At 58.6% G+C, this 27,676-nt stretch overlaps 7 protein-coding genes across 7 annotated transcripts; all 7 read right to left on the reverse strand.

Moving 5' to 3' along the window:
- Nucleotides 1–872: 872 nt before the first annotated feature.
- On the reverse strand, nucleotides 873–1,469 carry LOC126160006 (trophinin-like). Its single transcript, XM_049916813.1, has one exon. It carries the CDS (start codon nucleotides 1,467–1,469, stop codon nucleotides 873–875), a length of 597 nt encoding a protein of 198 aa, XP_049772770.1.
- LOC126160008 (uncharacterized) lies at nucleotides 1,466–2,278 on the reverse strand. The gene has a single exon (XM_049916814.1). It carries the CDS (start codon nucleotides 2,276–2,278, stop codon nucleotides 1,466–1,468), a length of 813 nt encoding a protein of 270 aa, XP_049772771.1.
- A 9,255-nt stretch (nucleotides 2,279–11,533) lies between these two features.
- Nucleotides 11,534–12,130, reverse strand: LOC126160009 (trophinin-like). Its single transcript, XM_049916815.1, has one exon. It carries the CDS (start codon nucleotides 12,128–12,130, stop codon nucleotides 11,534–11,536), a length of 597 nt encoding a protein of 198 aa, XP_049772772.1.
- On the reverse strand, nucleotides 12,127–12,741 carry LOC126160010 (uncharacterized). Its single transcript, XM_049916816.1, has one exon. It carries the CDS (start codon nucleotides 12,739–12,741, stop codon nucleotides 12,127–12,129), a length of 615 nt encoding a protein of 204 aa, XP_049772773.1.
- LOC126160011 (ice-structuring glycoprotein-like) lies at nucleotides 12,738–13,697 on the reverse strand. Its single transcript, XM_049916818.1, has one exon. It carries the CDS (start codon nucleotides 13,695–13,697, stop codon nucleotides 12,738–12,740), a length of 960 nt encoding a protein of 319 aa, XP_049772775.1.
- A 4,862-nt stretch (nucleotides 13,698–18,559) lies between these two features.
- Nucleotides 18,560–19,156, reverse strand: LOC126160012 (trophinin-like). Its single transcript, XM_049916819.1, has one exon. It carries the CDS (start codon nucleotides 19,154–19,156, stop codon nucleotides 18,560–18,562), a length of 597 nt encoding a protein of 198 aa, XP_049772776.1.
- Nucleotides 19,157–19,619: 463 nt separating this feature from the next.
- LOC126160013 (ice-structuring glycoprotein-like) lies at nucleotides 19,620–20,579 on the reverse strand. The gene has a single exon (XM_049916820.1). It carries the CDS (start codon nucleotides 20,577–20,579, stop codon nucleotides 19,620–19,622), a length of 960 nt encoding a protein of 319 aa, XP_049772777.1.
- Between the last annotated feature and the right edge of the window lie 7,097 nt (nucleotides 20,580–27,676).

The raw sequence follows: 27,676 nt of genomic DNA on the forward strand, positions 1-27,676 counted from the left end.
GGCAGCCCCTCCTTGCAAAGGCAGCACTCCCAGCGAAGGCAGCACTCCTTGCGATGGCAGCGCTCCTTGGAAAGGCAGCACTCCTTGCGAAGGCAGCACACATTGCGATGGCAGCACTCCTTGCTAATGCAGCACTCCCTGCGAAGGCAGCACTCCTTGCGAAGACACCATTCCTTGCGAAGGCAGTACTCCCTGCAAAGGCAGCACTTTCTGCGAAGGCAGCCCTCCTTGCAAAAGCAGCACTCCTTGGGAAGGCAGCACTCATTGGAAGGCAGCACTCGTTGCAAAGGCAGTACTGCCTGAGAAGGCAGCACTACTTGCGAAGGCATTACCCCTTGCGAAGGCAGCACTCCCTGCGAAGGCAGCCCTCCTCTCGAAGGCAGCCCTCTTTGCGAAGACATCACTCCTAGCGAAGGCAGTACTCCCTGCGAAGGCAGCCCTCCTTGCGAAGGCAGCCCTCTTTGCGAGGGCAACACTCCTAGCGAAGGCAGCACTCCTTGCGAAGGCAGCCCTCCTTGCGAAGGCAGTACTCCTTGCAAAGGCAGCACTCCTTGCGAAGGCATCACCCCTTGCGGAGGCACCACTCATTCTGAACGCAGCACTCCTTGCGAAGGCAACACTGCTAGCGAAGGCAGCTAACCTTGCGAAGGTAGCACTCCTTGTTAAGGCTGCACTGTGTACGAATGCAACACTCCTAGCGAAGGCAGCACTCTGTCCCAAGGCAGCACTCCTTGGGAAGGCAGCACTCCCTGCGAAGGCAGCACTCCTTGCGAAGGCAGCACTCCTTGCGAAGACAGCACTCCTTGCAAAGGCAGCACTCCTTGCGAAGGCAGCACTCCTTGCGAAGGCAGCACTCCTAGCGAAGGCAGCCCTCATTGCGAAGGCAGCACTCCTTGCGAAGGCAGCACTCTTTGCGAAGGGAGCACTACTTGCGATGGCAGCACTCCTTGGAAGGCAGCACTCCTTGCAAAGGCAGAACTCCCTGCGAATGCAGAACTACTTGCGAAGGCATTACCCCTTGCGAAGGCAGCACTCCATGCGAAGGCAGCCCTCTTTGCGAAGGCAGCCCTCCTTGCGAAGGCAGCATTCCTAGCGAAGGCAACAGTCCTTGCGATGGCAGCGCTCCTTGCAAAGGCAGCACTCCTTGCGAAGGCAGCACTCCTTGCGAAGGCAGCACTCCTTGCGGATGCAGCACTCCCTGCGAAGGCAGCACTCCTTGCGAAGGCACCACTCCTTGCAAAGGCAGCACTTCCTGCAAAGGCAGCACTCCCTGCGAAGTCAGCCCTCCTTGCGAAAGCAGCACTCCTAGCGATGGCAGCACTCCTTGCGAAGCCAGCTCTCCTTAGAAGGGCAGCATTCCTCGCGAAGGCAGCACTCCTTGCGAAAGCAGCACTCCTTGCAAAGGCAGCACTGCTTGCAAAGGCACCAGCCCTTGCGAAGGCAGCACTCCCTGCAAAGGCAGCCCTCATTGCGAAGGGAGCACTCCTTGCGAAGGCAGCACTCCTTGCGAAGGCAGCACTCCTTGCGAAGGCAGCACTCCTTGTGATGGCAGCACTCTTTGGGAGGCAGCACTCGTTGCAAAGGCAGTACTCCCTGAGAAGGCAGCACTACTTGAAAATGCATTACCCCTTGCGAAGGCAGCACTCCCTGCGAAGGCAGCCCTCCTCTCGAAGGCAGCCCTCCTTGCGAAGACAACACTCCTAGCGAAGGCAGCACTCCTTGCGAAGGCAGCACTCCTTTCGAAGGCAGTACTCCTTGCGAAGGCAGCACTCCTTTTGAAGGCAGCACTAATACCGAAGGCAGCACACCTTGCGAAGGCAGCACACCCTGCGAATGCAGATCTCTGTGCAAAGGCAGCACTCCGTGGGAAGGCAGCACTACGTGCGAAGGCTGCACACCTTGCGAAGGCAGCACTCCTTGCGAAGGCAGCACTCCTTGTGAAGGCAGCACTCCTTGTGAAGGCAGCTCTCCTTGCGAAGGCAGCACTCCCTGCGTAGACAGCTCTCCCCGCGAAGGCAGCACTCCTAGCGAAGGCAGCACTCCTAGCAAAGGCAGCACTCCTAGCGAAGGCAGCACTCCTTGCGAAGGCAGCAATCCTTGCAAAGGCAGCACTCTTTGCGGAGGCAGCACTCTGTGCAAAGGCAGCACTCCCTGCAAAGGCAGCACTCTGTGCAAAGGCAGCACTCCTTGCGAAGGCAGCACTCCTTGGGAAGGCATTTCTCCTTGCGAAGGCAGCACTCCTTGCGAAGGCAGCACTCCTTGCAAAGGCAGCACTCATTGGAAGGCAGCACCCGTTGCAAAGGCAGTACTCCCTCTTTGCGAAGCAGCCCTCCCTGCGATGGCAGCACTCCTAGCGAAGGCAGCACTCCTTGCGATGGCAGCGCTCCTTGCAAAGGCAGCACTCCTTGCGAAGGCAGCACACCTTGCGAAGGCAGCACTCCTTGCGGATGCAGCACTCCCTGCGAAGGCAGCACTCTTTGCGAAAGCAGCACTCCTTGCGAAGGCAGCACTCATTGGAAGGCAGCACTCGTTGCAAAGGCAGTACTCCCTGAGAAGGCAGCACTACTTGCGAAGGCATTACCCCTTGCGAAGGCAGCACTCCCTGCGAAGGCAGCCCTCCTCTCGAAGGCAGCCCTCCTTGCGAGGGGAGCACTCCTTGCGAAGGCAGCACTCCTTGCGAAGGCAGTACTCCTTGCAAAGGCAGCACTCCTTGCGAAGGCAGCACCCCTTGCGGAGGCACCACTCCTTCTGAACGCAGCACTCTTTGCGAAGGCAACACTCCTAGCGAAGGCAGCACTCCTTGCGAAGGCAGCACTCCTTGCGAAGGCAGTACTCCTTGCAAAGGCAGCACACCTTGCGAAGGCAGCACTCCTTGCGAAGGCTGCACTTTGTACGAAGGCAACACCCCTAGCGAAGGCAGCACTCTGTCCCAAGGCAGCACTCCATGGGAAGGCAGCACTCCTTGCGAAGGCAGCACTCCTTGCGAAGGCAGCACTCCTTGCGAAGGCAGCACTCCTTGCGAAGGCAGCACTCCTTGCGAAGACAGCACTCCTTGCGAAGGCAGCACTCCTAGCGAAGGCAGCCCTCATTGCGAAGGCAGCACTCCTTGCGAAGGCAGCACTCTTTGCGAAGGGAGCACTACTTGCGATGGCAGCACTCCTTGGAAGGCAGCACTCCTTGCAAAGGCAGTACTCCCTGCGAATGCAGAACTACTTGCGAAGGCATTACCCCTTGCGAAGGCAGCACTCCCTGCGAAGGCAGCCCTCTTTGCGAAGGCAGCCCTCCTTGCGAAGGCAGCATTCCTAGCGAAGGCAACAGTCCTTGCGATGGCAGCGCTCCTTGCAAAGGCAGCACTCCTTGCGAAGGCTGCACTCCTTGCGAAGGCAGCACTCCTTGCGGATACAGCACTCCCTGCGAAGGCAGCACTCCTTGCGAAGGCACCACTCCTTGCAAAGGCAGCACTTCCTGCAAAGGCAGCACTCCCTGCGAAGTCAGCCCTTCTTGCGAAAGCAGCACTCCTAGCGATGGCAGCACTCCTTGCGAAGCCAGCTCTCCTTAGAAGGGCAGCATTCCTCGCGAAGGCAGCACTCCTTGCGAAAGCAGCACTCCTTGCAAAGGCAGCACTGCTTGCAAAGGCACCAGCCCTTGCGAAGGCAGCACTCCCTGCAAAGGCAGCCCTCATTGCGAAGGGAGCACTCCTTGCGAAGGCAGCACTCCTTGCGAAGGCAGCACTCCTTGCGAAGGCAGCACTCCTTGTGATGGCAGCACTCTTTGGGAGGCAGCACTCGTTGCAAAGGCAGTACTCCCTGAGAAGGCAGCACTACTTGAAAATGCATTACCCCTTGCGAAGGCAGCACTCCCTGCGAAGGCAGCCCTCCTCTCGAAGGAGCCCTCCTTGCGAAGACAACACTCCTAGCAAAGGCAGCACTCCTTGCGAAGGCAGCACTCCTTTCGAAGGCAGTACTCCTTGCGAAGGCAGCACTCCTTTTGAAGGCAGCACTAATACCGAAGGCAGCACACCTTGCGAAGGCACCACACCCTGCGCATGCAGATCTCTGTGCAAAGGCAGCACTCCGTGGGAAGGCAGCACATCGTGCGAAGGCTGCACTCCTTGCGAAGGCAGCACTCCTTGCGAAGGCAGCACTCCTTGTGAAGGCAGCATTCCTTGTGAAGGCAGCTCTCCTTGCGAAGGCAGCACTCCCTGCGTAGACAGCTCTCCCCGCGAAGGCAGCACTCCTAGCGAAGGCAGCACTCCTAGCAAAGGCAGCACTCCTAGCGAAGGCAGCACTCCTTGCGAAGGCAGCAATCCTTGCAAAGGCAGCACTCTTTGCGGAGGCAGCACTCTGTGCAAAGGCAGCACTCCCTGCAAAGGCAGCACTCTGTGCAAAGGCAGCACTCCTTGCGAAGGCAGCACTCCTTGGGAAGGCATTTCTCCTTGCGAAGGCAGCACTCCTTGCGAAGGCAGCACTCCTTGCAAAGGCAGCACTCATTGGAAGGCAGCACCCGTTGCAAAGGCAGTACTCCCTCTTTGCGAAGCAGCCCTCCTTGCGATGGCAGCACTCCTAGCGAAGGCAGCACTCCTTGCGATGGCAGCGCTCCTTGCAAAGGCAGCACTCCTTGCGAAGGCAGCACACCTTGCGAAGGCAGCACTCCTTGCGGATGCAGCACTCCCTGCGAAGGCAGCACTCTTTGCGAAAGCAGCACTCCTTGCGAAGGCAGCACTCATTGGAAGGCAGCACTCGTTGCAAAGGCAGTACTCCCTGAGAAGGCAGCACTACTTGCGAAGGCATTACCCCTTGCGAAGGCAGCACTCCCTGCGAAGGCAGCCCTCCTCTCGAAGGCAGCCCTCCTTGCGAGGGGAGCACTCCTTGCAAAGGCAGCACTCCTTGCGAAGGCAGTACTCCTTGCAAAGGCAGCACTCCTTGCGAAGGCAGCACCCCTTGCGGAGGCACCACTCCTTCTGAACGCAGCACTCTTTGCGAAGGCAACACTCCTAGCGAAGGCAGCACTCCTTGCGAAGGCAGCACTCCTTGCGAAGGCAGTACTCCTTGCAAAGGCAGCACACCTTGCGAAGGCAGCACTCCTTGCGAAGGCTGCACTTTGTACGAAGGCAACACCCCTAGCGAAGGCAGCACTCTGTCCTAAGGCAGCACTCCATGGGAAGGCAGCACTCCTTGCGAAGGCAGCACTCCTTGCAAAGGCAGCACTCCTTGCGAAGGCAGCACTCCTTGCGAAGACAGCACTCCTTGCGAAGGCAGCACTCCTAGCGAAGGCAGCCCTCATTGCGAAGGCAGCACTCCTTGCGAAGGCAGCACTCTTTGCGAAGGGAGCACTACTTGCGAAGGCAGCACTCCTTGGAAGGCAGCACTCCTTGCAAAGGCAGTACTCCCTGCGAAAGCAGAACTACTTGCGAAGGCATTACCCCTTGCGAAGGCAGCACTCCCTGCGAAGGCAGCCCTCTTTGCGAAGGCAGCCCTCCTTGCGAAGGCAGCACTCCTAGCGAAGCAACAGTTCTTGCGATGGCTGCGCTCCTTGCAAAGGCAGCACTCCTTGCGAAGGCAGCACTGCTTGCGAAGGCACCACCCCTTGCGAAGGCAGCACTCCCTGCAAAGGCAGCTCTCATTGCGAAGGCAGCACTCCTAGCGAAGGCAGCACTCCTTGCGGAGGCAGCACTCCTTGCGAAGGCAGCACTCTCAGCGTAGGCAGCACTCCCTGCGAAGGCAGCACTCCTAGCGAAGGCAGCACTCCTACCGAAGGCAGCACTCCTTGCGAAGGCAGCAATCCTTGCAAAGGCAGCACTCCTTGCGAAGCCAACAGTCCATGCAAAGGCAGCAGTCCTTACGGAGGCAGCACTCTGTGCAAAGGCAGCACTCCCTGCAAAGGCAGCACTCTGTGCAAAGGCAGCACTCCTTTCGAAGGCAGCACTCTTTGCAAAGGCAGCCCTCCTTGCGAAGGCAGCACTCTGTCAAAGGAAGCACTCCGTGTGAAGGCAGCACTATGTGCGAAGGCTGCACTCCGTGCGAAGGCAGCACTCCTTGCGAAGGCAGCAGTCCTTGCGAAGGCAGCACTCCTTGCGAAGGCAGCACTCCTTGCGAAGGCAGCACTCCCTGCGTAGGCAGCACTCCCTGCGTAGGCAGCACTCCCTGCGAAGGCAGCCCTCCTTGCGAAGGCAGCACTCTGTCAAAGGAAACACTCTGTGTGAAGGCAGCACTATGTGCGAAGGGTGCACACTGTGCGAAAGCAGCACTCCTTGCGAAGGCAGAACTCCTTGCGAAGGCAGCACTCCTTGCGAAGGCAGCACTCCTTGTGAAGGCAGCTTTCCTTGCGAAGGCAGCACTCCCTGTGTAGGCAGCTCTCCCTGCGAAGGCAGCACTCCTAGCAAAGGCAGCACTCCTAGCGATGGCAGCACTCCTTGCGAAGGCAGCAATCCTTGCAAAGGCAGCAATCCTTGGAAGGCAGCACTCCTTGCAAAGGCAGTACTCCCTGCGAATGCAGAACTACTTGCGAAGGCATTACCCCTTGCGAAGGCAGCACTCCCTGCGAAGGCAGCCCTCTTTGCGAAGGCAGCCCTCCTTGCGAAGGCAGCATTCCTAGCGAAGGCAACAGTCCTTGCGATGGCAGCGCTCCTTGCAAAGGCAGCACTCCTTGCGAAGGCTGCACTCCTTGCGAAGGCAGCACTCCTTGCGGATACAGCACTCCCTGCGAAGGCAGCACTCCTTGCGAAGGCACCACTCCTTGCAAAGGCAGCACTTCCTGCAAAGGCAGCACTCCCTGCGAAGTCAGCCCTTCTTGCGAAAGCAGCACTCCTAGCGATGGCAGCACTCCTTGCGAAGCCAGCTCTCCTTAGAAGGGCAGCATTCCTCGCGAAGGCAGCACTCCTTGCGAAAGCAGCACTCCTTGCAAAGGCAGCACTGCTTGCAAAGGCACCAGCCCTTGCGAAGGCAGCACTCCCTGCAAAGGCAGCCCTCATTGCGAAGGGACCACTCCTTGCGAAGGCAGCACTCCTTGCAAAGGCAGCACTCCTTGCGAAGGCAGCACTCCTTGTGATGGCAGCACTCTTTGGGAGGCAGCACTCGTTGCAAAGGCAGTACTCCCTGAGAAGGCAGCACTACTTGAAAATGCATTACCCCTTGCGAAGGCAGCACTCCCTGCGAAGGCAGCCCTCCTCTCGAAGGCAGCCCTCCTTGCGAAGACAACACTCCTAGCGAAGGCAGCACTCCTTGCGAAGGCAGCACTCCTTTCGAAGGCAGTACTCCTTGCGAAGGCAGCACTCCTTTTGAAGGCAGCACTAATACCGAAGGCAGCACACCTTGCGAAGGCACCACACCCTGCGCATGCAGATCTCTGTGCAAAGGCAGCACTCCGTGGGAAGGCAGCACTACGTGCGAAGGCTGCACTCCTTGCGAAGGCAGCACTCCTTGCGAAGGCAGCACTCCTTGTGAATCAGCATTCCTTGTGAAGGCAGCTCTCCTTGCGAAGGCAGCACTCCCTGCATAGGCAGCTCTCCCCGCGAAGGCAGTACTCCTAGCGAAGGCAGCACTCCTAGCAAAGGCAGCACTCCTAGCGAAGGCAGCACTCCTTGCGAAGGCAGCAATCCTTGCAAAGGCAGCACTCTTTGCGGAGGCAGCACTCTGTGCAAAGGCAGCACTCCCTGCAAAGGCAGCACTCTGTGCAAAGGCAGCACTCCTTGCGAAGGCAGCACTCCTTGGGAAGGCATTTCTCCTTGCGAAGGCAGCACTCCTTGCGAAGGCAGCACTCCTTGCAAAGGCAGCACTCATTGGAAGGCAGCACCCGTTGCAAAGGCAGTACTCCCTCTTTGCGAAGCAGCCCTCCTTGCGATGGCAGCACTCCTAGCGAAGGCAGCACTCCTTGCGATGGCAGCGCTCCTTGCAAAGGCAGCACTCCTTGCGAAGGCAGCACACCTTGCGAAGGCAGCACTCCTTGCGGATGCAGCACTCCCTGCGAAGGCAGCACTCTTTGCGAAAGCAGCACTCCTTGCAAAGGCAGCACTCATTGGAAGGCAGCACTCGTTGCAAAGGCAGTACTCCCTGAGAAGGCAGCACTACTTGCGAAGGCATTACCCCTTGCGAAGGCAGCACTCCCTGCGAAGGCAGCCCTCCTCTCGAAGGCAGCCCTCATTGCGAGGGGAGCACTCCTTGCGAAGGCATTACTCCTTGCGAAGGCAGTACTCCTTGCAAAGGCAGCACTCCTTGCGAAGGCAGCACCCCTTGCGGAGGCACCACTCCTTCTGAACGCAGCACTCTTTGCGAAGGCAACACTCCTAGCGAAGGCAGCACTCCTTGCGAAGGCAGCACTCCTTGCGAAGGCAGTACTCCTTGCAAAGGCAGCACACCTTGCGAAGGCAGCACTCCTTGCGAAGGCTGCACTTTGTACGAAGGCAACACCCCTAGCGAAGGCAGCACTCTGTCCTAAGGCAGCACTCCATGGGAAGGCAGCACTCCTTGCGAAGGCAGCACTCCTTGCGAAGGCAGCACTCCTTGCGAAGGCAGCACTCCTTGCGAAGGCAGCACTCCTTGCGAAGACAGCACTCCTTGCGAAGGCAGCACTCCTAGCGAAGGCAGCCCTCATTGCGAAGGCAGCACTCCTTGCGAAGGCAGCACTCTTTGCGAAGGGAGCACTACTTGCGAAGGCAGCACTCCTTGGAAGGCAGCACTCCTTGCAAAGGCAGTACTCCCTGCGAAAGCAGAACTACTTGCGAAGGCATTACCCCTTGCGAAGGCAGCACTCCCTGCGAAGGCAGCCCTCTTTGCGAAGGCAGCCCTCCTTGCGAAGGCAGCACTCCTAGCGAAGCAACAGTTCTTGCGATGGCTGCGCTCCTTGCAAAGGCAGCACTCCTTGCGAAGGCAGCACTGCTTGCGAAGGCACCACCCCTTGCGAAGGCAGCACTCCCTGCAAAGGCAGCTCTCATTGCGAAGGCAGCACTCCTAGCGAAGGCAGCACTCCTTGCGGAGGCAGCACTCCTTGCGAAGGCAGCACTCCCAGCGTAGGCAGCACTCCCTGCGAAGGCAGCACTCCTAGCGAAGGCAGCACTCCTACCGAAGGCAGCACTCCTTGCGAAGGCAGCAATCCTTGCAAAGGCAGCACTCCTTCCGAAGCCAACAGTCCATGCAAAGGCAGCAGTCCTTACGGAGGCAGCACTCTGTGCAAAGGCAGCACTCCCTGCAAAGGCAGCACTCTGTGCAAAGGCAGCACTCCTTTCGAAGGCAGCACTCTTTGCAAAGGCAGCCCTCCTTGCGAAGGCAGCACTCTGTCAAAGGAAGCACTCCGTGTGAAGGCAGCACTATGTGCGAAGGCTGCACTCCGTGCGAAGGCAGCACTCCTTGCGAAGGCAGCAGTCCTTGCGAAGGCAGCACTCCTTGCGAAGGCAGCACTCCTTGCGAAGGCAGCACTCCCTGCGTAGGCAGCACTCCCTGCGTAGGCAGCACTCCCTGCGAAGGCAGCCCTCCTTGCGAAGGCAGCACTCTGTCAAAGGAAACACTCTGTGTGAAGGCAGCACTATGTGCGAAGGGTGCACACTGTGCGAAAGCAGCACTCCTTGCGAAGGCAGAACTCCTTGCGAAGGCAGCACTCCTTGCGAAGGCAGCACTCCTTGTGAAGGCAGCTTTCCTTGCGAAGGCAGCACTCCCTGTGTAGGCAGCTCTCCCTGCGAAGGCAGCACTCCTAGCAAAGGCAGCACTCCTAGCGATGGCAGCACTCCTTGCGAAGGCAGCAATCCTTGCAAAGGCAGCAATCCTTGCAAAGGCAGCAATCCTTGCAAAGGCAGCACTGCTTGCGAAGGCAACAGTACATACAAAGGCAGCACTCCTTGCGGAGGCAGCACTCTGTGCAAAGGCAGCACTCCCTGCAAAGGCAGCACTCTGTGCAAAGTCAGCACTCCTTGCGAAGGCAGCACTCCTTGCGAAGGCAGCACTCCTTGCGAAAGCTCCACTCCTTGCGAAGGCAGCACTCTGAGCAAAAGCAGCACTCCATTTGAAGGCTGCACTCCGTGCGAAGGGAGCACTCCTTGCAAAGGCAGCACTGATTGGAAGGCAGCACTCGTTGCTAAGGCAGTACTCCCTGTGAAGGCAGCAGTACTTGCGAAGGCATTACCCCTTGCGAAGGCAGCACTCCATGTGAAGGAAGCCCTCCTTGCGAAGGCAGCCCTCCGTGCAAAGGCAGCACTTCTAGCGAAGGCAGCACTCCTTGCGAAGGCAGCAATCCTTGCAAAGGCAGCACTCCTTGCGAAGGCAACAGTCCATGCAAACGCAGCACTCCTTGCGGAGGCAGCACTCTGTGCAAAGGCAGTACTCCCTGCAAAGGCAGCACTCTGTGCAAAGGCAGCACTCCTTGCGAAGGCAGCACTCCTTGCGAAGGCAGCACTCCTTGCGAAGGCAGCACTCCTTGCAAAGGCAGCACTCCTTGCAAAGGCAGCACTTCTTGCAAAGGCAGCACTCCTGGCAAGGGAAAACCCCATACGAAGACAGCACTCCCTACAAAGGCAGCCCCCGTTGCGAAGGCAGCACTCCTTGCGAAGGCAGCACTCCTTGTGAAGGCAGCACTCCTTGCAAAGGCAGCACTCATTGGAAGGCAGCACTCGTTGCAAAGGCAGTACTCCCTCTTTGCGAAGGCAGCCCCTCCTTGCGAAGGCAGCACTCCCAGCGAAGGCAGCACTCCTTGCGATGGCAGCACACATTGCAAAGGCAGCACTCCTTGCGGATGCAGCACTCCCTGCGAAGGCAGCACTCCTTTCGAAGACACCATTCCTTGCGAAGGCAGTACTCCCTGCAAAGGCAGCACTCTCTGCGAAGGCAGCCTCCCTTGCGAAAGCAGCACTCCTTGGGAAGGCAGCACTCATTGGAAGGCAGCACTCGTTGCAAAGGCAGTACTGCCTGAGAAGTAGCACTACTTGCGAAGGCATTACCCCTTGCGAAGGCAGCACTCCCTGCGAAGGCAGCCCTCCTCTCGAAGGCAGCCCTCCTTGCGAAGACATCACTCCTAGCGAAGGCAGTACTCCCTGCGAAGGCAGCCCTCCTTGCGAAGGCAGCCCTCTTTGCGAGGGCAACACTCCTAGCGAAGGCAGCACTCCTTGCGAAGGCAGCCCTCCTTGCAAAGGCAGTACTCCTTGCAAAGGCAGCACTCCTTGCGAAGGCATCACCCCTTGCGGAGGCACCACTCATTCTGAACGCAGCACTCCTTGCGAAGGCAACACTGGTAACGAAGGCAGCACTCCTTGCGAAGGCAGCACTCCTTGCGAAGGCAGTACTCCTCGCAAAGGCAGCACACCTTGCGAAGGTAGCACTCCTTGCGAAGGCTGCACTGTGTACGAATGCAACACTCCTAGCGAAGGCAGCACTCTGTCCCAAGGCAGCACTCCTTGGGAAGGCAGCACTCCCTGCGAAGGCAGCACTCCCTGCGAAGGCAGCACTCCTTGCGAAGGCAGCACTCCTTGCGAAGACAGCACTCCTTGCGAAGGCAGCACTCCTTGCGAAGGCAGCACTCCTTGCGAAGGCAGCACTTCTAGCGAAGGCAGCCCTCATTGCGAAGGCAGCACTCCTTGCGAAGGCAGCACTCTTTGCGAAGGGAGCACTACTTGCGAAGGCAGCACTCCTTGGAAGGCAGCACTCCTTGTAAAGGCAGTACTCCCTGTGAATGCAGAACTACTTGCGAAGGCATTACCCCTTGCGAAGGCAGCACTCTCTGCGAAGGCAGCCCTCTTTGCGGAGGCAGCCCTCCCTGTGAAGGCAGCACTCCTAGCGAAGGCAACAGTCCTTGCGATGGCAGTGCTCCTTGCAAAGGCAGCACTCCTTGCGAAGGCAGCACTCCTTGCGAAGGCAGCACTCCTTGCGGATGCAGCACTCCCTGCGAAGGCAGCACTCCTTGCGAAGGCACCACTCCTTGCAAAGGCAGCACTTCCTGCAAAGGCAGCACTCCCTGCGAAGTCAGCCCTCCTTGCGAAAGCAGCACTCCTAGCGATGGCAGCACTCCTTGCGAAGCCAGCTCTCCTTAGAAGGGCAGCATTCCTAGCGAAGGCAGCACTCCTCGCGAAAGCAGCACTCCTTGCAAAGGCAGCACTGCTTGCAAAGGCACCAGCCCTTGCGAAGGCAGCACTCCCTGCAAAGGCAGCCCTCATTGCGAAGGGAGCACTCCTTGCGAAGGCAGCACTCCTTGCGAAGGCAGCACTCCTTGCGAAGGCAGCACTCCTTGTGATGGCAGCACTCTTTGGGAGGCAGCACTCGTTACAAAGCCAGTACTCCCTGAGAAGGCAGCACTACTTGAAAATGCATTACACCTTGCGAAGGCAGCACTCCCTGCGAAGGCAGCCCTCCTCTCGAAGGCAGCCCTCCTTGCGAAGACAACACTCCTAGCGAAGGCAGCACTCCTTGCGAAGGCAGCACTCCTTTCGAAGGCAGTACTCCTTGCGAAGGCAGCACTCCTTTTGAAGGCAGCACTCCTACCGAAGGCAGCACACCTTGCGAAGGCACCACACCCTGCGAATGCAGATCTCTGTGCAAAGGCAGCACTCCTTGCGAGGGCAGCACTCCTTGCGAAGGCATTTCTCCTTGCGAAGGCAGCACTCCTTGCAAAGCCAGGAGTCCTGGCGAAGGCAAAACCCCTTATGAAGACAGCACTCCCTACAAAGGCAGCCCTCGTTGCGAAGGCAGCACTCCTTGCGAAGGCAGCACTCCTTGCGAAGGCAGCACTCCTTGCGAAGGCAGCACTCCTTGCAAAGGCAGCACTCATTGGAAGGCAGCACTCGTTGCAAAGGCAGTACTCCCTCTTTGCGAAGCAGCCCTCCTTGCGAAGGCAGCACTCCTAGCGAAGGCAGCACTCCTTACGATGGCAGCGCTCCTTGCAAAGGCAGCGCTCCTAGCGAAGGCAGCACTCCTTGCGATGGCAGCGCTCCTTGCAAAGGCAGCACTCCTTGCGAAGGCAGCACTCCTTGCAAAGGCAGCACTCCCAGCGTAGGCAGCACTCCCTGCGAAGGCAGCACTCCTAGCGAAGGCAGCACTCCTAGCGAAGGCAGCACTCCTTGCGAAGGCAGCAATCCTTGCAAAGGCAGCACTCCTTGCGAAGGCAACAGTCCATGCAAAGGCAGCAGTCTTTATGGAGGCAGCACTCTGTGCAAAGGCAGCACTCCCTGCAAAGGCAGCACTCTGTGCAAAGGCAGCACTCCTTTCGAAGGCAGCACTCTTTGCAAAGGCAGCCCTCCTTGCGAAGGCAGCACTCCTAGCAAAGGCAACAGTCCTTGCGATGGCTTCGCTCCTTGCAAAGGCAGCACTCCTTGCGAAGGCAGCACTGCTTGCGAAGGCACCACTCCTTGCGAAGGCAGCACTCCTAGCAAAGGCAGCACTCCTAGTGAAGGCAGCACTCCTTGCGAAGGCAGCAATCCTTGCAAAGGCAGCACTCTTTGCAGAGGCAGCACTCTGTGCAAAGGCAGCACTCCCTGCAAAGGCAGCACTCTGTGCAAAGGCAGCACTCCTTGCAAGGGCAGCACTCCTTGCGAAGGCATTTCTCCTTGCGAAGGCAGCACTCCTTGCAAAGCCAGCAGTCCTGGCGAAGGCAAAACCCCTTATGAAGACAGCACTCCCTACAAAGGCAGCCCTCGTTGCGAAGGCAGCACTCCTTGCGAAGGCAGCACTCCTTGCGAAGGCAGCACTCCTTGCGAAGGCAGCACTCCTTGCAAAGGCAGCACTCATTGGAAGGCAGCACTCGTTGCAAAGGCAGTACTCCCTCTTTGCGAAGCAGCCCTCCTTGCGAAGGCAGCACTCCTAGCGAAGGCAGCACTCCTTGCGATGGCAGCGCTCCTTGCAAAGGCAGCACTCCTTGCGAAGGCAGCACAACTTGCGAAGGCAGCACTCCTTGCGGATGCAGCACTCCCTGCGAAGGCAGCACTCCTTGCGAAGGCAGCACTCATTGGAAGGCAGCACTCATTGGAAGGCAGCACTCGTTGCAAAGGCAGTACTCCCTGAGAAGGCAGCACTACTTGCGAAGTCATTACCCCTTGCGAAGGCAGCACTCCCTGCGAAGGCAGCCCTCCTCTTGAAGGCAGCCCTCCTTGCGAAGGCAGCACTCCTTGCGAAGGCAGCACTCCTTGCGAAGGCAGTACTCCTTGCAAAGGCAGCACTCCTTGCGAAGGCAGCACCCCTTGCGGAGGCACCACTCCTTCTGAACGCTGCAATCCTTGCGAAGGCAACACTGCTAGCGAAGGCAGCACTCCTTGCGATGGCAGCACTCCTTGCGAAGGCAGTACTCCTTGCAAAGGCAGCACACCTTGCGAAGGCAGCACTCCTTGCGAAGGCTGCACTGTGTACGAAGGCAACACCCCTAGCGAAGGCAGCACTCTGTCCCAAGGCAGCACTCCATGGGAAGGCAGCACTCCTTGCGAAGGCAGCACTCCTTGCGAAGGCAGCACTCCTTGCGAAGGCAGCACTCCTTGCAAAGGCAGCACTCCTTGCGAAGGCAGCACTCCTTGCGAAGACAGCACTCCTTGTGAAGGCAGCACTCCTAGCGAAGGCAGCCCTCATTGCGAAGGCAGCACTCCTTGCGAAGGCAGCACTCTTTGCGAAGGGAGCACTACTTGCGAAGGCAGCACTCCTTGGAAGGCAGCATTCCTTGCAAAGGCAGTACTCCCTGCGAAAGCAGAACTACTTGCGAAGGCATTACCCCTTGCGAAGGCAGCACTCCCTGCGAAGGCAGCCCTCTTTGCGAAGGCAGCCCTCCTTGCGAAGGCAGCACTCCTAGCGAAGGCAACAGTCCTTGCGATGGCTTCGCTCCTTGCAAAGGCAGCACTCCTTGCGAAGGCAACACTGCTTGCGAAGGCACCACTCCTTGCGAAGGCAGCACTCCCTGCAAAGGCAGCACTCCCTGCGAAGGCAGCCCTCATTGCGAAGGCAGCACTCCTAGCGAAGGCAGCTCTCCTTGCGAAGGCAGATCTCCTTGCAAAGGCAGCACTCCCTGCGAAGGCAGCACTCCTTGCGAAGGCAGCACTCCTTCGAAGGCAGCACTCCTTGCGGATGCAGCACTCCCTGTGATGGCAGCACTCCCTGCGAAGGCACCACTCCTTGCGAAGGCAGCACTCGCTGCAAAGGCAGCACTCCCTGCGAAGTCAGCCCTCCTTGCGAAAGCAGCACTCCCAGCGATGGCAGCACTCCTTGCGAAGCCAGCTCTCCTTAGAAGGGCAGCACTCCTTGCGAAGACACCTTCCCTTGCGAAGGCAGCACTCCCTGCAATGGCAGCCCTCATTGCGAAGGCAGCACTCCTTGCGAAGGCAGCACTCCTTGCGAAGGCAGCACTCCTTCGAAGGCAGCACTCATTGGGAGGCAGCACTTGTTGCAAACGCAGTACTCCCTGAGAAGGCAGCACTACTTGCGAATGCATTACCCCTTTCGAAGGCAGCACTCCCTGCGAAGGCAGCCCTCCTCTGGAAGGCAGCACTCCTTGCGATGACAACACTCCTAGCGAAGGCAGCACTCCTTGCGAAAGCAGCACTCCTTTCGAAGACAATACTCCTTGCAAAGGCTGCACTCCTTTTAAAGACACCCTGCGAATGCAGATCTCAGTGCAAAGGCAGCACTCCATGGGTAGGCAGCACTAAGTGCGAAGGCTGCACTCCGTACGAAGGCAGCACTCCTTGCAAAGGCAGCTCTGCCTGCAAAGGCAGCAGTCCCTGCGAATTCAGCCCTCCTTGCGAAGCAGCACTCCTAGTGATGGCAGCACTCCTTGCGAAGGCATATCTCCTTACGAAGGCAGCACTCCTTGCAGAGGCAGCACTCTTTGCGAAGGCACCACCCCTTGCGAAGCCAGCACTCGCTGCAAAGGCAGCCCTCATTGCGAAGGCAGCACTCCTTGCGAAGGCAGCACTGCTTGCGAAGGCACCACCCCTTGCGAAGGCAGCACTCCCTGCAAAGGCAGCTCTCATTGCGAAGGCAGCACTCCTAGCGAAGGCAGCACTCCTTGCGGAGGCAGCACTCCTTGCGAAGGCAGCACTCCCAGCGTAGGCAGCACTCCCTGCGAAGGCAGCACTCCTAGCGAAGGCAGCACTCCTACCGAAGGCAGCACTCCTTGCGAAGGCAGCAATCCTTGCAAAGGCAGCACTCCTTGCGAAGGCAACAGTCCATGCAAAGGCAGCAGTCCTTACGGAGGCAGCACTCTGTGCAAAGGCAGCACTCCCTGCAAAGGCAGCACTCTGTGCAAAGGCAGCACTCCTTTCGAAGGCAGCACTCTTTGCAAAGGCAGCCCTCCTTGCGAAGGCAGCACTCTGTCAAAGGAAGCACTCCGTGTGAAGGCAGCACTATGTGCGAAGGCTGCACTCCGTGCGAAGGCAGCACTCCTTGCGAAGGCAGCAGTCCTTGCGAAGGCAGCACTCCTTGCGAAGGCAGCACTCCTTGCGAAGGCAGCACTCCCTGCGTAGGCAGCACTCCCTGCGTAGGCAGCACTCCCTGCGAAGGCAGCCCTCCTTGCGAAGGCAGCACTCTGTCAAAGGAAGCACTCTGTGTGAAGGCAGCACTATGTGCGAAGGGTGCACACCCTGCGAAAGCAGCACTCCTTGCGAAGGCAGAACTCCTTGCGAAGGCAGCACTCCTTGCGAAGGCAGCACTCCTTGTGAAGGCAGCTTTCCTTGCGAAGGCAGCACTCCCTGTGTAGGCAGCTCTCCCTGCGAAGGCAGCACTCCTAGCAAAGGCAGCACTCCTAGCGATGGCAGCACTCCTTGCGAAGGCAGCAATCCTTGCAAAGGCAGCAATCCTTGCAAAGGCAGCAATCCTTGCAAAGGCAGCAATCCTTGCAAAGGCAGCACTGCTTGCGAAGGCAACAGTACATACAAAGGCAGCACTCCTTGCGGAGGCAGCACTCTGTGCAAAGGCAGCACTCCCTGCAAAGGCAGCACTCTGTGCAAAGTCAGCACTCCTTGCGAAGGCAGCACTCCTTGCGAAGGCAGCACTCCTTGCGAAGGCTCCACTCCTTGCGAAGAAAGCACTCTGAGCAAAAGCAGCACTCCATTTGAAGGCTGCACTCCGTGCGAAGGGAGCACTCCTTGCAAAGGCAGCACTGATTGGAAGGCAGCACTCGTTGCTAAGGCAGTACTCCCTGTGAAGGCAGCAGTACTTGCGAAGGCATTACCCCTTGCGAAATCAGCACTCCATGTGAAGGGAGCCCTCCTTGCGAAGGCAGCCCTCCGTGCGAAGGCAGCACTTCTAGCGAAGGCAGCACTCCATGCGAAGGCAGCAATCCTTGCAAAGGCAGCACTCCTTGCGAAGGCAACAGTCCATGCAAAGGCAGCACTCCTTGCGGAGGCAGCACTCTGTGCAAAGGCAGTACTCCCTGCAAAGGCAGCACTCTGTGCAAAGACAGCACTCCTTGCGAAGGCAGCACTCCTTGCGAAGGCAGCACTCCTTGCGAAGGCAGCACTCCTTGCAAAGGCAGCACTCCTTGCAAAGGCAGCACTTCTTGCAAAGGCAGCACTCCTGGCAAGGGAAAACCCCATACGAAGACAGCACTCCCTACAAAGGCAGCCCCCGTTGCGAAGGCAGCACTCCTTGCGAAGGCAGCACTCCTTGTGAAGGCAGCACTCCTTGCAAAGGCAGCACTCATTGGAAGGCAGCACTCGTTGCAAAGGCAGTACTCCCTCTTTGCGAAGGCAGCCCCTCCTTGCGAAGGCAGCACTCCCAGCGAAGGCAGCACTCCTTGCGATGGCAGCACACATTGCGAAGGCAGCTCTCCTTGCGGATGCAGCACTCCCTGCGAAGGCAGCACTCCTTGCGAAGACACCATTCCTTGCGAAGGCAGTACTCCCTGCAAAGGCAGCACTCTCTGCGAAGGCAGCCTCCCTTGCGAAAGCAGCACTCCTTGGGAAGGCAGCACTCATTGGAAGGCAGCACTCGTTGCAAAGGCAGTACTGCCTGAGAAGTAGCACTACTTGCGAAGGCATTACCCCTTGCGAAGGCAGCACTCCCTGCGAAGGCAGCCCTCCTCTCGAAGGCAGCCCTCCTTGCGAAGACATCACTCCTAGCGAAGGCAGTACTCCCTGCGAAGGCAGCCCTCCTTGCGAAGGCAGCCCTCTTTGCGAGGGCAACACTCCTAGCGAAGGCAGCACTCCTTGCGAAGGCAGCCCTCCTTGCAAAGGCAGTACTCCTTGCAAAGGCAGCACTCCTTGCGAAGGCATCACTCCTTGCGGAGGCACCAATCATTCTGAACGCAGCACTCCTTGCGAAGGCAACACTGGTAGCGAAGGCAGCACTCCTTGCGAAGGCAGCACTCCTTGCAAAGGCAGTACTCCTCGCAAAGGCAGCACACCTTGCGAAGGTAGCACTCCTTGCGAAGGCTGCACTGTGTACGAATGCAACACTCCTAGCGAAGGCAGCACTCTGTCCCAAGGCAGCACTCCTTGGGAAGGCAGCACTCCTTGCGAAGGCAGCACTCCTTGCGAAGGCAGCACTCCCTGCGAAGGCAGCACTCCTTGCGAAGGCAGCACTCCTTGCGAAGACAGCACTCCTTGCGAAGGCAGCACTCCTTGCGAAGGCAGCACTCCTTGCGAAGGCAGCACTCCTAGCGAAGGCAGCCCTCATTGCGAAGGCAGCACTCCTTGCGAAGGCAGCACTCTTTGCGAAGGGAGCACTACTTGCGAAGGCAGCACTCCTTGGAAGGCAGCACTCCTTGTAAAGGCAGTACTCCCTGCGAATGCAGAACTACTTGCGAAGGCATTACCCCTTGCGAAGGCAGCACTCCCTGCGAAGGCAGCCCTCTTTGCGAAGGCAGCCCTCCTTGCGAAGGCAGCACTCCTAGCGAAGGCAACAGTCCTTGCGATGGCAGTGCTCCTTGCAAAGGCAGCACTCCTTGCGAAGGCAGCACTCCTTGCGAAGGCAGCACTCCTTGCGGATGCAGCACTCCCTGCGAAGGCAGCACTCCTTGCGAAGGCACCACTCCTTGCAAAGGCAGCACTTCCTGCAAAGGCAGCACTCCCTGCGAAGTCAGCCCTCCTTGCGATAGCAGCACTCCTAGCGATGGCAGCACTCCTTGCGAAACCAGCTCTCCTTAGAAGGGCAGCATTCCTAGCGAAGGCAGCACTCCTTGCGAAAGCAGCACTCCTTGCAAAGGCAGCACTGCTTGCAAAGGCACCAGCCCTTGCGAAGGCAGCACTCCCTGCAAAGGCAGCCCTCATTGCGAAGGGAGCACTCCTTGCGAAGGCAGCACTCCTTGCGAAGGCAGCACTCCTTGCGAAGGCAGCACTCCTTGTGATGGCAGCACTCTTTGGGAGGCAGCACTCGATACAAAGCCAGTACTCCCTGAGAAGGCAGCACTACTTGAAAATGCATTACCCCTTGCGAAGGCAGCACTCCCTGCGAAGGCAGCCCTCCTCTCGAAGGCAGCCCTCCTTGCGAAGACAACACTCCTAGCGAAGGCAGCACTCCTTGCGAAGGCAGCACTCCTTTCGAAGGCAGTACTCCTTGCGAAGGCACCACTCCTTTTGAAGGCAGCACTCCTACCGAAGGCAGCACACCTTGCGAAGGCACCACACCCTGCGAATGCAGATCTCTGTGCAAAGGCAGCACTCCTTGCGAGGGCAGCACTCCTTGCGAAGGCATTTCTCCTTGCGAAGGCAGCACTCCTTGCAAAGGCAGCACTCATTGGAAGGCAGCACTCGTTGCAAAGGCAAAACTCCCTCTTTGCGAAGCAGCCCTCCTTGCGAAGGCAGCACTCCTAGCGAAGGCAGCACTCCTTGCGATGGCAGCGCTCCTTGCAAAGGCAGCACTCCTAGCGAAGGCAGCACTCCTTGCGATGGCAGCGCTCCTTGCAAAGGCAGCACTCCTTGCGAAGGCAGCACTCCTTGCGAAGGCAGCACTCCCAGCGTAGGCAGCACTCCCTGCGAAGGCAGCACTCCTAGCGAAGGCAGCACTCCTAGCGAAGGCAACACTCCTTGTGAAGGCAGCAATCCTTGCAAAGGCAGCACTCCTTGCGAAGGCAACAGTCCATGCAAAGGCAGCAGTCCTTATGGAGGCAGCACTCTGTGCAAAGGCAGCACTCCCTGCAAAGGCAGCACTCTGTGCAAAGGCAGCACTCCTTTCGAAGGCAGCACTCTTTGCGAAGGCAGCCCTCCTTGCGAAGGCAGCACTCCTAGCGAAGGCAACAGTCCTTGCGATGGCTTCGCTCCTTGCAAAGGCAGCATTCCTTGCGAAGGCAGCACTGCTTGCGAAGGCACCACTCCTTGCGAAGGCAGCACTCCTAGCAAAGGCAGCACTCCTAGTGAAGGCAGCACTCCTTGCGAAGGCAGCAATCCTTGCAAAGGCAGCACTCTTTGCAGAGGCAGCACTCTGTGCAAAGGCAGCACTCCCTGCAAAGGCAGCACTCTGTGCAAAGGCAGCACTCCTTGCGAGGGCAGCACTCCTTGCGAAGGCATTTCTCCTTGCGAAGGCAGCACTCCTTGCAAAGCCAGCAGTCCTGGCGAAGGCAAAACCCCTTATGAAGACAGCACTCCCTACAAAGGCAGCCCTCGTTGCGAAGGCAGCACTCCTTGCGAAGGCAGCACTCCTTGCGAAGGCAGCACTCCTTGCGAAGGCAGCACTCCTTGCAAAGGCAGCACTCATTGGAAGGCAGCACTCGTTGCAAAGGCAGTACTCCCTCTTTGCGAAGCAGCCCTCCTTGCGAAGGCAGCACTCCTAGCGAAGGCAGCACTCCTTGCGATGGCAGCGCTCCTTGCAAAGGCAGCACTCCTTGCGAAGGCAGCACACCTTGCGAAGGCAGCACTCCTTGCGGATGCAGCACTCCCTGCGAAGGCAGCACTCCTTGCGAAGGCAGCACTCATTGGAAGGCAGCACTCATTGGAAGGCAGCACTCGTTGCAAAGGCAGTACTTCCTGAGAAGGCAGCACTACTTGCGAAGTCATTACCCCTTGCGAAGGCAGCACTCCCTGCGAAGGCAGCCCTCCTCTCGAAGGCAGCCCTCCTTGCGAAGGCAGCACTCCTTGCGAAGGCAGCACTCCTTGTGAAGGCAGTACTCCTTGCAAAGGCAGCACTCCTTGCGAAGGCAGCACCCCTTGCGGAGGCACCACTCCTTCTGAACGCAGCACTCCTTGCGAAGGCAACACTGCTAGCGAAGGCAGCACTCCTTGCGATGGCAGCACTCCTTGCGAAGGCAGTACTCCTTGCAAAGGCAGCACACCTTGCGAAGGCAGCACTCCTTGCGAAGGCTGCACTGTGTACGAAGGCAACACCCCTAGCGAAGGCAGCACTCTGTCCCAAGGCAGCACTCCATGGGAAGGCAGCACTCCTTGCGAAGGCAGCACTCCTTGCGAAGGCAGCACTCCTTGCGAAGGCAGCACTCCTTGCGAAGGCAGCACTCCTTGTGAAGGCAGCACTCCTTGCGAAGGCAGCACTCCTTGCGAAGACAGCACTCCTTGTGAAGGCAGCACTCCTAGCGAAGGCAGCCCTCATTGCGAAGGCAGCACTCCTTGCGAAGGCAGCACTCTTTGCGAAGGGAGCACTACTTGCGAAGGCAGCACTCCTTGGAAGGCAGCACTCCTTGCAAAGGCAGTACTCCCTGCGAAAGCAGAACTACTTGCGAAGGCATTACCCCTTGCGAAGGCAGCACTCCCTGCGAAGGCAGCCCTCTTTGCGAAGGCAGCCCTCCTTGCGAAGGCAGCACTCCTACGAAGGCAACAGTCCTTGCGATGGCTTCGCTCCTTGCAAAGGCAGCTCTCCTTGCGAAGGCAACACTGCTTGCGAAGGCACCACTCCTTGCGAAGGCAGCACACCCTGCAAATCAGCACTCCCTGCGAAGGCAGCCCTCATTGCGAAGGCAGCACTCCTAGCGAAGGCAGCTCTCCTTGCGAAGGCAGCACTCCTTGCGAAGGCAGCACTCCTTGTGAAGGCAGCACTCCTTGCGAAGGCAGCACTCCCAGCGTAGGCAGCACTCCCTGCGAAGGCAGCACTCCTAGCGAAGGCAGCACTCCTAGCGAAGGCAGCACTCCTTGCGAAGGCAGCAATCCTTGCAAAGGCAGCACTCCTTGCGAAGGCAACAGTCCATGCAAAGGCAGCAGTCCTTAATGAGGCAGCACTCTGTGCAAAGGCAACACTCCCTGCAAAGGCAGCACTCTGTGCAAAGGCAGCACTCCTTTCGAAGGCAGCACTCTTTGCGAAGGCAGCCCTCCTTGCGAAGGCAGCACTCCTAGCGAAGGCAACAGTCCTTGCGATGGCTTCGCTCCTTGCAAAGGCAGCACTCCTCGCGAAGGCAGCACTGCTTGCGAAGGCACCACTCCTTGCGAAGGCAGCACTCCCTGCAAAGGCAGCACTCCCTGCGAAGGCAGCCCTCCTTCCGAAGGCAGCCCTCCGGGCAAAGGCAGCACTTCTAGCGAAGCAGCACTCCTTGGAAGGTAGCACTCATTGCGAAGGCAGCACTCCTTGCGAAGGCAGTACTACTTGCGAAGGCAACACTCCTTGCGAAGGCAGCTCTCCTTGCGAAGGCAGCACTCCGTGTGAACGCAGCACTCCATGCGAAGGCAACACTCCTTGCAAAGGCAGCACTCCCTACGAAGGCAGCACTCCTTGCGAAGGCGCCACCCCATGCGAAGGCGCCACCACATGCGAAGGCAGCACTCCCTGTTAAGGCAGCACTTCTTGCGAAGGCAGCACTCTGTGCGTACGCTGCACTCTGTGCGAAGGCAGCAATCTGTGCAAAGGCAGCACTCCTTGCGATGGCAGCACTCCTTGAGAAGGCTGCACTCCGTACGAAGGCAGCACTCCTAGCGAAGGCAGCACTCCGTCCTAAGGCAGCACTCCTTGGGAAGGCAGCACTCCTTGCGAAGGCAGCACTCCTTGCGAAGGCAGCACTCCTAGCGAAGGCAGCACTCCTTGCGAAGGCAGCAATCCTTGCAAAGGCAGCACTCCTTGCGAAGGCAACAGTCCATGCAAAGGCAGCACTCCTTGCGGAGGCAGCACTCTGTGCAAAGGCAGCACTCCCTGCAAAGGCAGCACTCTGTGCAAAGGCAGCACTCCTTGCGAAGGCAGCACCCCTTGCGAAAGCAGCACCCCTTGCCAAGGCTGCACTCCTTGCGACAGCAGCACTCCTTGCGAAAGCAGCACTCCTTGCCAAGGCTGCACTGCTTGCGAAGGCAGCACTCCTTGCAAAGGCAGCACTCATTGGAAAGCAGCACTCGTTGCAAAGGCAGTACTCCCTGCGAAGGCAGCAGTACTTGCGAAGGCAGTACCCCTTGCGAAGGCAGCACTCCCTGCGAAGGGAGCCCTCCTTGCGAAGCAGCCCTTTGTGCGAAGGCAGCACTCCTTGCGAAGGCAGCACTCCTTGCGAAGGCATTTCTCCTTGCGAAGGCAGCACTCCTTGCAAAGGCAGCACTCCTGGCGAAGGCAAAACCCCTTGCGAAGACAGCACTCCCTACAAAGGCAGCCCTCGTTGCGAAGGCAGCACTCCTTGCGAAGGCAGCACTCCTTGCGAAGGCAGCACTCCTTGCAAAGGCAGCACTCATTGGAAGGCAGCACTCGTTGCAATGGCAGTACTCCCTGCGAAGGCAGTAGTACTTGCGAAGGCATTACCCCTTTCGAAGGCAGCACTCCCTGCGAAGGGAGCCCTCCTTGCGAAGGCAGCCCTCCGTGCAAAGGCAGCACTTCTAGCGAAGGCAGCACTCCTTGGAAGGCAGCACTCATTGCGAAGGCAGCACTCCTTGCGAAGGCAGTACTACTTGCGAAGGCAACACTCCTTGCGAAGGCAGCACTCCTTGCGAAGGCAGCACTCCTTGTGAATGCAGCACTCCTTGCGAAGGCAACACTCCTTGCAAAGGCAGCACTCCCTGCGAAGGCAGCACTCCTTGCGAAGGCGCCACCCCATGCGAAGGCAGCACTCCCTGCGAAGGCAGCACTTCTTGCGAAGGCAGCACTCTGTGCGTAGGCTGCACTCCGTGCAAAGGCAACAATCTGTGCAAAGGCAGCACTCCTAGCGAAGGCAGCACTCCCTGCGAAGGCAGCACTTCTTGCGAAGGCAGAACTCTGTGCGTAGGCTGCACTCCGTACGAAGGCAGCACTCCTAGCGAAGGCAGCACTCCGTCCTAAGGCAGCACTCATTGGGAAGGCAGCACTCCTTGCGAAGGCAGCACTACTTACGAAGGCTGCACTCCTTGCGAAGGCAGCACTCCTAGCGAAGGCAGCCCACATTGCGAAGGCAGCACTCCTTGCGAAGGCAGCACTCTTTGCGAAGGGAGCACTCCTTGCGAAGGCAGCACTCCTTGCGAAGGCAGCACTCTTTGCGAAGGCAATACTGCTTGCGAAGGCAGCACTCCCTTGGAAGGCAGCCCTAATTTGCGAAGGCAGCCCTCCTTGTGAAGGCAGCACTCCTAGCGAAGGAAGCACTCCTTGCGATGGCAGCGCTCCTTGCAAAGACAGCACTCCTTGTGAAGGCAGCACTCCTTGCGAAGGCAGCACTCTTTGCGGATGCAGCACTCCCTGCGATGGCAGCACTCCCTGCGAAGGCACCACTCCTTGCGAAGGCAGCACTCGCTGCAAAGGCAGCACTCCCTGCGAAGTCAGCCCTCCTTGCGAAAGCAGCACTCCCAGCGATGGCAGCACTCCTTGCGAAGCCAGCTCTCCTTAGAAGGGCAGCACTCCTTGCGAAGACACCTTCCCTTGCGAAGGCAGCACTCCCTGCAATGGCAGCCCTCATTGCGAAGGCAGCACTCCTTGCGAAGGCAGCACTCCTTGCGAAAGCAGCACTCCTTTCGAAGACAATACTCCTTGCAAAGGCTGCACTCCTTTTGAAGACACCCTGCGAATGCAGATCTCAGTGCAAAGGCAGCACTCCATGGGTAGGCAGCACTAAGTGCGAAGGCTGCACTCCGTACGAAGGCAGCACTCCTTGCAAAGGCAGCACTGCCTGCATAGGCAGCAGTCCCTGCGAATTCAGCCCTCCTTGCGAAGCAGCACTCCTAGTGATGGCAGCACTCCTTGCGAAGGCATATCTCCTTACGAAGGCAGCACTCCTTGCAGAGGCAGCACTCTTTGCGAAGGCACCACCCCTTGCGAAGCCAGCACTCGCTGCAAAGGCAGCCCTCATTGCGAAGGCAGCACTCCTTGCGAAGGCAGCACCCCTTTGCGAAGGCAGCACTCCTTGCGAAGGCAGCACTCATTGGAAGGCAGCACTCGTTGCAAAGGCAGTACTCCCTGAGAAGGCAGCACTACTTGCGAAGGCAGCACTCCTTGCGAAGGCAGCCCTCTTTGTGAACGCAGCACTCCTTGCGAAGGCAACACCCCTTGCAAAGGCAGCACTCCCTGCAAAGGCAGCACTCCTTTCGAAGGCACCACCTCATGCTAAGGCAGCACTCCCTGCGAAGGCAGCACTTATTGCGAAGGCAGCACACTGTGCGTAGGCTGCACTCCGTGTGAAGGCAGCTATCTGTGCGAAGGCTGCACTCCGTGCGAAGTTAGCACTCCTTGCGAAGGCAGCACTCCCTGCGAAGGCAGCACTCCTTGCGATGTCAGCACTCCTTGCGAAGGCAGCACTCCCTGCGTAGGCAGCACTCCCTGCGAAGGCAGCCCTCCTTGCGAAGGCAGCACTCTGTCAAAGGAAGCACTCTGTGTGAAGGCAGCACTATGTGCGAAGGCTGCACTCCGTGCGAAAGCAGACCTCCTTGCGAAGGCAGCACTCCTTGCAAAGGCAGCTCTCCTTGTGAAGGCAGCTCTCCTTGCGAAGGCAGCTCTCCCTGCGTAGGCAGCACTCCCTGCGAAGGCAGCACTCCTAGCAAAGGCAGCACTCCTAGCGAAGGCAGCACTCCTTGCGAAGGCAGCAATCCTTGCAAAGGCAGCACTCCTTGCGAAGGCAACAGTCCATGCAAAGGCAGCACTCCTTGCGGAGGCAGCACTCTGTGCAAAGGCAGTACTCCCTGCAAAGGCAGCACTCTGTGCAAAGGCAGCACTCCTTGCGAAGGCAGCACTCCTTGCGAAGGCAGCACTCCTTGCGAAGGCAGCACTCCTTGCAAAGGCAGCACTCCTTGCAAAGGCAGCACTTCTTGCAAAGGCAGCACTCCTGGCAAGGGAAAACCCCTTACGAAGACAGCACTCCCTACAAAGGCAGCCCCTGTTGCGAAGGCAGCACTCCTTGCGAAGGCAGCACTCCTTGCGAAGGCAGCACTCCTTGCAAAGGCAGCACTCATTGGAAGGCAGCACTCGTTGCAAAGGCAGTACTCCCTCTTTGCGAAGGCAGCCCCTCCTTGCGAAGGCAGCACTCCCAGCGAAGGCAGCACTCCTTGCGATGCCAGCGCTCCTTGGAAAGGCAGCACTCCTTGCGAAGGCAGCACACATTGCGAAGGCAGCTCTCCTTGCAGATGCAGCACTCCCTGCGAAGGCAGCACTCCTTGCGAAGACACCATTCCTTGCGAAGGCAGTACTCCCTGCAAAGGCAGCACTCTCTGCGAAGGCAGCCCTCCTTGCGAAAGCAGCACTCCTTGGGAAGGCAGCACTCATTGGAAGGCAGCACTCGTTGCAAAGGCAGTACTGCCTGAGAAGGCAGCACTACTTGCGAAGGCATTACCCCTTGCGAAGGCAGCACTCCCTGCGAAGGCAGCCCTCCTCTCGAAGGCAGCCCTCCTTGCGAAGACATCACTCCTAGCGAAGGCAGTACTCCCTGCGAAGGCAGCCCTCCTTGCGAAGGCAGCCCTCTTTGCGAGGGCAACACTCCTAGCGATGTCAGCACTCCTTGCGAAGGCAGCCCTCCTTGCGAAGGCAGTACTCCTTGCAAAGGCAGCACTCCTTGCGAAGGCATCACCCCTTGCGGAGGCACCACTCATTCTGAACGCAGCACTCCTTGCGAAGGCAACACTGCTATCGAAGGCAGCACTCCTTGCGAAGGCAGCACTCCTTGCGAAGGCAGTACTCCTCGCAAAGGCAGCACACCTTGCGAAGGTAGCACTCCTTGAGAAGGCTGCACTGTGTACGAATGCAACACTCCTAGCGAAGGCAGCACTCTGTCCCAACGCAGCACTCCTTGGGAAGGCAGCACGCCTTGCGAAGGCAGCACTCCTTGCGAAGGCAGCACTCCCTGCGTAGGCAGCACTCCTTGCGAAGGCAGCACTCCTTACGAAGGCAGCACTCCTTGCGAAGGCAGCACTCCTTGTGAAGGGAGCACTCCTATAGAAGGCAGCCCTCATTGCGAAGGCAGCACTTCTTGTGAAGGCAGCACTCTTTGCGAAGGGAGCACTACTTGCGAAGGCAGCACTCCTTGGAAGGCAGCACTCCTTCAAAGGCAGTACTCCCTGCGAATGCAGAACAACTTGCGAAGGCATTTCCCCTTGCGAAGGCAGCACTCCCTGCGAAGGCAGCCCTCTTTGCGAAGGCAGCCCTCCTTGCGAAGGCAGCACTCCTAGTGAAGGCAACAGTCCTTGCGATGGCAGCGCTCCTTGCAAAGGCAGCACTCCTTGCAAAGGCAGCACTCTTTGCGAAGGCAACACTCCTTGCGGATGCAGCACTCCCTGCGAAGGCAGCACTCCTTGCGAAGGCACCACTCCTTGCAAAGGCAGCACTTCCTGCAAAGGCAGCACTCCCTGCGAAATCAGCCCTCTTGCGAAAGCAGCACTCCTAGCGATGGCAGCACTCCTTGCGAAGCCAGCTCTCCTTAGAAGGGCAGCATTCCTAGCGAAGGCAGCACTCCTTGCGAAAGCAGCACTCCTTGCAAAGGCAGCACTGCTTGC

This window comes from Schistocerca cancellata, unplaced genomic scaffold (assembly GCF_023864275.1).
Source record: "Schistocerca cancellata isolate TAMUIC-IGC-003103 unplaced genomic scaffold, iqSchCanc2.1 HiC_scaffold_1150, whole genome shotgun sequence".
Lineage (NCBI taxonomy): Eukaryota > Metazoa > Arthropoda > Insecta > Orthoptera > Acrididae > Schistocerca > Schistocerca cancellata.